At 46.1% G+C, this 10,000-nt stretch overlaps 1 protein-coding gene across 1 annotated transcript in view; it reads right to left on the bottom strand.

Moving 5' to 3' along the window:
• Window positions 1–10,000, bottom strand: part of LOC110496862 (adhesion G protein-coupled receptor B2) — a 472,722-nt gene that overhangs the window by 229,613 nt on the left and 233,109 nt on the right. The window contains exon 4 of the mRNA XM_036953306.1: window positions 1,500–1,685. Within this exon, the coding sequence (XP_036809201.1) occupies window positions 1,500–1,685 (186 nt within the window). The remainder of the gene's footprint in view (window positions 1–1,499; window positions 1,686–10,000) is intronic.

Raw genomic sequence — 10,000 nt, 5'->3', positions numbered from 1 at the left:
TGAATAACATGATGATTTGTTTACAGTGAAAGCCGGGGGACTACATTATTCAACAACAATTCAAATACTTCACTATGTGTGTGAAGGTGTATATCTGTGTGTGTGTGTGTGTGTGTGTGTGTGTGTGTGTGTGTGTGTGTGTGTGTGTGTGTGTGTGTGTGTGTGTGTGTGTGCGTGTGTGTGTGTGTGTGTGTGTGTGTGACCATTTGTGATCTAATGTAGCTGTGTGTGACTGAAAGGATGCATGTAGAGCAACTGTCCCTTGTTGCTATGTGAACATGTTTCTAGTGAATTACATTGACCTACACATTAATAATTCACTGCCTTCCATTAACGTCACATATGGAGAGATCATGTAGCACTGATGAGTAAGGAACATGGTGTGTGAGTGTGTGTGTGTGCGTGTGTGTGAGTGTGTGTCTCCATGGACCGCATGTGTGTGTGTGTGTGTGTGTGTGTGTGTGTGTGTGTGTGCGTGTGTGTGTGTGTGTGTGTGTGTGTGTGTGTGTGTGTGTGCGCACGTTCATACATACTTGCGCGTGTGAGCTGCTGTTCAAATCATGAATGCATATTCGGTGCTCGCAGGCAGTGGAAATAGGTTGGTGTGTGTGTGTGTGTGTTTTTTGGAACCTGTCGGAACCACTCCCGGTCGGTGTGTGTACATCCACACTGTGAATTAGAGAGGTAAATAGATTAATAAACCATATAAAGCGTGGAGTCTCTCCCTCCATCCCCGACGCATCACAGGAAACAGTCAATGGAAACACTGCGCCGCGCCAGTCGCCCCTAACATCCCCCATGGTCACCATCCACATTGATTAGCGTTCCTTCTCATCCACCCGCTTCACGCCTGCCCGCCCGCCTTACCCAATCCACCGCAACCCCCCGAAGCCACAGCGGGAAGAAAATCACATCTGAGTGAAGGGCTGGAAAAAATGAAATAAAATATGAAATAATGAAATAATTAACAAAACGCAACACAGCAACCAATCTCTCATCAAAGCATCAGCTGAGGGGATTCATATTGGCGCTGGATGGAAAATAAGCCACTTAGCCATACAAATCACATTCTAACATTTGCATAAGAACAAGATTAGCATATGCACTGACAGGGAAGGGAAATGTTGTTGCTTTTTCCTCTGTATTCTCTCTCCAGAAGAGCATCAGCAAAAACTGTCGCATCACACACACACACACGGAAACATGCCAAACACAGCACACACATCCCATGAACTGCAGAATATAATTAGTGTACAGACAGTCAAGGCCAGGTTCCACAGTGGGCAAACTAGTTATAGTAGGGTGAATATGTGTACCGGCTGTGCAGTCTCATGCAGTCTCAGTCAAGTTTACAGCTGTGATCATACAGTGGTTATGAAATGTTTGTGTTAGGTACTGTACAGTACCTGTGGTCTTTGCAGCGTGTTTGAGGGTGTGTGCGTGCACGTGTGTGCACGTGTGTGTGCACACACAAGTTTGTGTGTTCATGTCATGCCTACCTGAGCTCAGTGCTGGGTCACCGGGGCAGGTGGCGGTATTGTTACACATACGTGTCTCTCTCAGGGCGCCACTACACAGGGTGCCGTAGGGAGAGGACACACACGAGCGCGTCCTCACCTGCCAACCCTGACCACATGTTAACGAACACACACTCCATTGAGACCACTCCTCCGCCGCAGGGTCACCTGGAGAGAGAGAGAGAGCGAGAGAGAGATAGAGAAAGAGATGGGGATCATTAAAGATGGAAGAGTTGAAAGATGAAGAGGTGAGAGTGAGACAAGGAGGGGAAGAGAAGAAGTGAGAAGTGTATTTTCATGTCTATAAATCTTACTTCAATGATGTGACTTGAGAAGGGAGAGGTAGAGAAAGAAGGGATGAATAAAGGAGCTAAAGGTATATTTGGTCTACTCGATCCCTATCACTTCCACAGTAATATTCATCATCTTTATAGGCATGGAACCTGTGGTCTGGTATTCATGAGCCTTTAGGTAATATTCATGAGGATTTAGATAGTATTCATGAGCATTAATATAATATGGTTTGTGTCCCAAATGACACCATTTGGGGGGGGCGGGGGGGGGGGGGGGGGGTTGAAGGGGCTGCATGTCAAACGTAAGAGGCTAAATGAAAGGGACAGCAGTGAAAATGGGTACAATCTTCACTGACGAGTGCCCTTGATGGAGAAGGGAGGAGAAGAGGGAGAGGAGGAGAGGGGGAGAGGGAAGCGGAGGGAGAGGGGGATAGGAGGAGAAGAGGAGAGGAGGAGGAGGAGGAGAGGAGGAGAGGGAAGAGGAAGGAGAGGAGGAGAGGGAAGAGGACGGAGAGAAGGAGAGGAGGAGAGGAGGATAGGGAACAGGAAGGAGAGGAGGAGAGGGAAGAAGAAGGAGAGGAGGAGAGGAGGAGAAGATGAGAGGAGGAGAGGGGGAGAGGGAAGAGGAGGGAGAGAAGGAGTGGAGGAGAGGAGGATAGGGAACAGGAAGGAGAGGACGAGAGGGAAGAAGAAGGAGAGGAGGAGAGGAGGAGAGGGAAGAAGAAGGAGAGGAGGAGAGGAGGAGAAGATGAGAGGAGGAGAGGGGGAGAGGGGGAGAGGGAAGAGGAGGGAGAGAGAAGAGGAGGAGAGGAGGAGAGGGTAGAGGAGGGAGAGGAGGAGAGGAGGAGAGGGAAGAGGAGGGAGAGAGAAGAGGAGGAGAGGAGGAGAGGGTAGAGGAGGGAGAGGAGGAGAGGAGGAGAGGGGGTAAAAGAAGAGAAAGGGGAGGGGTGATATGGGAAAAATGTATGTATTCATGATCCTTGGCCCCTCTTTCTTCTCCTGCTTTTATCTTTTATAAGATGACTCGCTATGCCCATCTCACACAAAAACACTCTCAACCCTCTCTCATCCCAAACCTCTCACTCTCCTCTCTCACTCTCAACCCAAACTTCTCTCACTCTCCTCTCTCACCCCAAACTTCTCTCACTCTCCTCTCTCCTCTCTCACTCTCACCCCAAACCTATCTCACTCTCCTCTCTCCTCTCTCACTCTCACCCCAAACCTCTCTCACTCTCTTCTCTCCTCTCTCACTCTCACCCCAAACCTATCTCACTCTACTCTCTCACTCTCACCCAAAACTTCTCTCACTCTCTTCTCTCCTCTCTCACTCTCACCCCAAACCTCTCTAACTCTCCTCTCTCACTCTCACCCCAAACCTCTCTCACTCTCTTCTCTCCTGTAACTGTACATTTCGGTGTTCCTCAAGGTTCCGTTTTAGGACCACTATTGTTTTCACTATATATTTTACCTCTTGGGGATGTCATTTGAAAACATAATGTTAACTTTCACTGCTATGCGGATGACACACAGCTGTACATTTCAATGAAACATGGTGAAGCCCCAAAATTGCCCTCGCTAGAAGCATGTGTTTCAGACATAAGAAAGTGGATTGCTGCAAACTTTCTACTTTTAAACTCAGACAAAACAGAAATGCTTGTTCTAGGTCCCAAGAAACAAAGAGATCTTCTGTTGAATCTGACAATTAATCTTAATGGTTGTACAGTCGTCTCAAATAAAACTGTGAAGGACCTTACTCGCGTTACTCTGGACCCTGATCTCTCTTTTGAAGAACATATCAAGACCATTTCAAGGACAGCTTTTTTTCCATCTACATAACATTGCAAAAATCTGAAACTTTCTGTCCAAAAATGATGCAGAAAAATGTATCTATGCTTTTGTCACTTCTAGGTTAGACTACTGCAATGCTCTACTTTCCGGCTACCCGGACAAAGCACTAAATAAACTTCAGTTAGTGCTAAATACGGCTGCTAGAATCCTGACTAGAACCAAAAAATTTGATCATATTACTCCAGTGCTAGCCTCCCTACACTGGCTTCCTGTCAAAGCAAGGGCTGATTTCAAGGTTTTACTGCTAACCTACAAAGCATTACATGGGCTTGCTCCTACCTATCTCTCTGATTTGGTCCTGCCGTACATACCTACACGTACGCTACGGTCACAAGACGCAGGCCTCCTAATTGTCCCTAGAATTTCTAAACAAACAGCTGGAGGCAGGGCTTTCTCCTATAGAGCTCCATTTTTATGGAACGGTCTGCCTACCCATGTCAGAGACGCAAACTCGGTCTCAACCTTTAAGTCTTTACTGAAGACTCATCTCTTCAGTGGGTCATATCATTGAGTGTAGTCTGGCCCAGGAGTGGGAAGGTGAACGGAAAGGCTCTGGAGCAACGAACCGCCCTTGCTGTCTCTTTCTGGCCGGTTCCCCTCTTTCCACTGGGATTGTCTGCCTCTAACCCTATTACATGGGCTGAGTAACTGGCTTACTGGGGCTCTCTCATACCGTCCCTGGGAGGGGTGCGTCACCTGAGTGGGTTGAGTCACTGATGTGGTCATCCTGTCTGGGTTGGTGCCTCCTCCTTGGGTTGTGCCGTGGCGGAGATCTTTGTGGGCTATACTCAGCCTTGTCTCAGGATGGTAAGTTGGTGGTTGAAGATATCCCTCTAGTGGTGTGGGGGCTGTGCTTTGGCAAAGTGGGTGGGGTTATATCCTTCCTGTTTGGCCCTGTCCGGGGGTGTCCTCAGATGGGGCCACAGTGTCTCCTGACCCCTCCTGTCTTAGCCTCCAGTATTTATGCTGCAGTAGTTTATGTGTCGGGGGGCTAGGGTCAGTTTGTTATATCTGGAGTACTTCTCCTGTCCTATTCGGTGTCCTTTGTGAATTTAAGTGTGCTCTCTCTAATTCTCTCTTTCTCTCTTTCTTTCTCTCTCTCGGAGGACCTAAGCCCTAGGACCATGCCTCAGGACTACCTGACATGATGACTCCTTGCTGTCCCCAGTCCACCTGGCCGTGCTGCTGCTCCAGTTTCAACTGTTCTGCCTTATTATTATTGGACCATGCTGGTCATTTATGAACATTTGAACATCTTGGCCATGTTCTGTTATAATCTCCACCTGGCACAGCCAGAAGAGGACTGGCCAACCCACATAGCCTGGTTCCTCTCTAGGTTTCTTCCTAGGTTTTGGCTTTTCTAGGGAGTTTTTCCTAGCCACCGTGCTTCTACACCTGCATTGCTTGCTGTTTGGGGTTTTAGGCTGGGTTTCTGTACAGCACTTTGAGATATCAGCTGATGTACGAAGGGCTATATAAATAAATTTGATTTGATTTGATGATCTCCTCTCTCACTCTCACCCCAAACCTCTCTCACTCTCCTCTCTCCTCTCTCACTCTCACCCCAAACCTCTCTAACTCTCCTCTCTCACTCTCAACCCAAACCTCTCTCACTCTCCTCTCTCCTCTCTCACTCTCACCCCAAACCTATCTCACTCTCATCTCTCCTCTCGCACTCTTACACCTAAATCCCTCTCTCTCCTGCTCTCCTTCCACTGAGGAAGGTGCACAAGGACACCAGCAGTAGGGAATTTCACAAGCATCACCACAGGAGCAATTATGTATTTTTTGGGACTGGAATAATGCCTCTCACTCTCTCTCTCACTCTCCCTCTCTCTCTCATTCATACTTCTCTCTCTCCTCTCTCCATCTCTCTCTCATTCATACTTCTCTCTCTCCTCTCTCTCTCATTCATACTTCTCTCTCCTCTCTGTCTCTCCCTCTCTCTCCCTCTCTCCCTCTCTCTCTCTATCCCTCTCTCTCCCTCTCTCTATCCCTCTCTCCCTCTCTCTCTCCCTCTCTCTCTCCCTATCTCTCCCTCTCTCCCTCTCTCTCCCCCTCTCCCTCTCTCTCTCTCTCTCTCTCTCTCTCCCTCTCTCTCTCTCTCCCTCCCTCTCTCCCATCTCTGCTCTCTCCATCTCTCTCTCTCTCTCTCTCCCTCTCTCCCTCTCTCTCCCTCTCTCCCTCTCTCTCTCCCTTTCTCTCTCCCTCTCTCTCTCCCTCGCTCTCTCCCTCTCTCCCTCTCTCTCCTCTCTCCCTCTCTCTCCCTCTCCCTCTCTCTCTCTCCCTCTCTCTCTCTCTCTCTCTCTCTCTCTCTCTCATTCATACTTCTCTCTCCTCTCTCCCTCTCTCCCTCTCTCCCTCTCTCCCTCTCCCTCCCTCTCTCCCTCTCTCTCCTCTCTCCTCTCTCCCTCTCTCTCTCTCTCTCTCCCTCTCTCTCTCTCTCCCTCTCTCTCTCTCCCTCTCCCTCTCTCTCTCTCCCTCTCTCTCGCTCTCTCTCTCTCTCTCGTCGGAGTGCATGCTGGGAGTGAGTCGTCAAGCAGAGTGTTTGCGAGAGCGAATGGAATTTCTTTTCACTCTATTGGGTTTTGGTATGTACATATATATATATTGATTAGTTTAGTTGTTTTAAGGGTATATTGTTTAACTATCACTAAGCACGTATAGGGGTGGTGGGATCTTTGAGGTTGTTTTTTCGCGAGGGCACAACCAGCGGGTGGGGCTGGTTGCAATGGCCACTCGCGGAAATGTAGAGTTTGAAAAACTTAGTCGGAGGCATGGAGTAAAAATTCCTGCTGCGGCTGGGTGTTCAGTGGAAGAATGTAGCTTGGCTGTGGGTGCTATCATTGGGTATGATAGCATCAAATCAGCCTCAAGGATGAATAGCGCTGTAGTGATATTCTTAGATTCAATTGAAAAGGTGAATAAGATAGTTGAGAGGGGTGTTGTGTTGCGGGAAACACAGACGCCGGTATTTCCGCTTATGAATCCTGCGAAGAAAGTTATGCTTTCTAACGTGCCACCATTTGTTAGAGATGAAGTGTTAGAGCGAGAGTTATCTCGCCATGGTCAAATCGTATCTACAATAAAGAAGGTTCTTTTTGGATGCAAATCTCCGTTGTTGAAACATGTCGTGTCTCATAGGAGACAAGTGCATATGATTTTAAAAAAGGAAGGAGATGAACTGAATTTAGCGTTTAGTTTTAAGATTGATGGATTTGATTATGTCTTCTATGCATCTACTGAATCAATTAAATGTTTTGGATGTGGAAGAGAGGGGCATTTGGTGCGTAATTGTCCCGAGAATGAACACGCTGAGCCTGGTAGTAGCTTTAGTGCGGGTGCAACTAACGTACCACAGCGAAGGGATGAAAATACTACAGGTGTAGGGGAAGAGAGAAGGTGGGCAGATGTGGTTGGAAAAGTAGGAGAGGAAGGCATTGTGGATACGGGGGCAATTGTGGTAGATCAGAACAAAGAGGGAGGGGAAACAGTAGGTGAGATTGCGACTGCCGTCGCTGAGGTGGTGCTGGAAAATGAAATTGAAGGTCAAGAGGAGATTGAAATAACGGAAAAGGAAGCGGATGTTTTCAAAATACCGAGGAGTAAAAGGAAGAATTTAAGGGGTGGTGAAGGGTCTAATTCTAAGAGAAAGGTAGAGATGGATAAATCAGGTGAAGATGAACAGGTTGTAGAGATGGGGTTTTCTTCTGGGGAGGATAGCGAGAGTGAGTCATCTGACGCGTCACAACAATATAGTGAGATAGATGGGGTGGAAGGGAGGTATGGGATCGAGAAGATACGTCAATTTCTGAAGTTGACAAAAGGGAAGAAATATATGCAGGATTACAATGTAACTGATTTTTTCCCTGAACGTGAATTGTTTATTGAATCAGCAAAGTTTCTGATGTCAAAAATTACAGGGGGAGGTTTGAAAAGCCCTGAAATTGCTAGACTCAAGAAAGTGGTCACGAGAGTAATAAGTGATGTAAATTCTAAAGAAAATGAAAGAGTTCAGTTGCAGTTTTAACTTTGTAAAGAGATGTGGTGGCTGTATCTTCCTCTGTTTTTTTTTCTTATCCATGAGCAGTTTTAAGATCTCTTCTTTAAACGTAAATGGGGCAAGAGATGTTAAAAAAAGAGCCATGGTGTATGAGTTAATGAGGGGAAAGGGAAGTGACATAATTTTTCTGCAAGAAACGCATAGTAATTTGGAAAATGAAGTTATGTGGCAACAGGAGTGGGGGGGGACAGTGGTGTGTAGTCATAAAAACTCAAAAAGTGGGGGTGTGGTTATCTTGTTCTCAAAAGGGTTTTTGCCTTTGTCATACGAGGTTGAAGAGGTAGTTGAGGGGAGGTTATTAAAAGTTAGAGCAAGGTATGAAAATATCAATATGTGTCTGATAAATGTATATGCCCCAGTGGTGACAGTTGAGAGGGTATGTTTTTTAGAGACATTATCAAATACCATTGAGAAATGTAACAAAGAAGATTATTTGTTTATTGCTGGGGATTTTAACTGCACAGTTAGCGATTTAGATAGAAATCACCAAGAACCTCATATAGCCTCAAGGACGTTTTTAAAACGCCTTATTGTAACAAATGAACTGTGTGATATTTGGCGGAGTCAACATGAAGGAACAAGGCAGTACACCTGGGCGCATGTGAGAGAGAACATCATCTCTATGGCCAGGTTAGATAGGTTTTATGTTTTTGAGCATCAATCTCAGGTCTGTAAATCAAGTGTGATAACTCCAGTGGGATTTTCTGATCATTGTTTAATAACAGAGGTGGTGTTCATTAACGATGTAAAACCTAAAAGCGCATATTGGCATTTTAATATAACTTTATTGAGTGATGCTCACTTCAGGAAATGTTTCAGTATTTTTTGGGAGAGGTGGAGGGCTCAAAAGGCCAGTTTTGTATCCCTTCAACAATGGTGGGATATAGGAAAAATCCAGATTCAACAATTTTGTAATCAATACACGAGGAATGTCACCAAGGATATCACCAGATCAATGAAAGCCCTAGAGATTGAAATAGTGGAACTCATGACGTTGGTTGAGACCACAGGAGATCGAGGCCATACTCAGGCCCTCAAGAGGAGAAAAGCTGCATTGGCAGATCTGCTGGGTATCAGAGCACAGGGGGCACTGGTGAGAAGTAAATTTCAGGGCATATCTGAAATGGATGCCTCATCCAAATTTTTCTTTGGTTTAGAGAAAAAGAATGGACAAAGAAAAATTATTCATTGTCTCAAATCAGCTGTTGGACAAGAGCTCACTAGCCCTAGTGAAATTAGAAAGAGGGCAGTAGAGTTCTATGCTGAGCTCTACAAGTGTGAGTACAAAGAGGACAAAACAGTGACACAGCAGTTCTTTGATGGGCTCCCAAAGGTGCCTGCAGAAGCTCAGGTTGAGCTTGAGCAACCATTGTCTTTGCAGGATTTATACACTGCATTAAAAGGCATGGAAAATGGAAGGGCACCAGGCATTGATGGGCTTCCCGTTGACTTTTTTAAGTCTTTTTGGGCTATGTTGGGAGAGGATTGGTTAGAAGTAGCTAATGATAGTTTAACCGGAGGGTTACTACCAATAAGCTGCAGAAGGGCTGTCCTCACCCTACTGCCCAAAAAGGGTGACCTGAGGGAGGTGAAGAACTGGAGGCCGGTGGCTTTATTGTGTACTGATTATAAGATATTGTCAAAGGCTTTGTCCAACAGGCTGAGGGAGGTGATGGGGCAAATCATACATACGGATCAGTCCTACTGTGTTCCTGGCAGGCAGATAGGGGATAACATTTCTCTGATTCGTGATTTTTTGGACGTCTCTAGGGCTATTGGGTTGGATGCTGGTCTAATTTCAATTGATCAGGAAAAGGCATTTGACCGAGTTGAACATCAATATTTATGGCACACGTTTGAGGCGTTTGGGTTCAGCTCTGGTTTTATTGCCATGATAAAGGTGAGATATGGTGACATTGAAAGTGTATTGAAAGTTAACGGTGGTTTGAGTGCTCCTTTTAAAGTGTGTAGAGGTATTAGGCAGGGATGTTCTATGTCTGGGATGTTATATGCTATTGCTATAGAGCCACTACTAAATAGCATTAGAAGTCGCATTGCAGGGGTGTGCCTTTCAGAGGATATTCCTCCTATTCGTCTTTCAGCCTATGCTGATGATGTAGTTGTGCTAGTGAAAAATCAAGCGGAGGTGGATAGCTTGAGTCTAATGGTTGATCGTTTTAGGGGAATATCCTCTGCAAAGGTAAATTGGGAAAAGAGTTGTGCTTTACAGATTGGAGAATGGTCTGGAGGGATCATGGCTTTGCCAGGGGGGCTAGAAT

The sequence above is a fragment of the Oncorhynchus mykiss genome, chromosome 18 (assembly GCF_013265735.2).
Source record: "Oncorhynchus mykiss isolate Arlee chromosome 18, USDA_OmykA_1.1, whole genome shotgun sequence".
Classification (NCBI taxonomy): domain Eukaryota; kingdom Metazoa; phylum Chordata; class Actinopteri; order Salmoniformes; family Salmonidae; genus Oncorhynchus; species Oncorhynchus mykiss.
The sequence above is the reverse complement of the archived record's forward strand: the minus strand, read 5'-3'. Positions and strand labels throughout refer to the sequence as shown.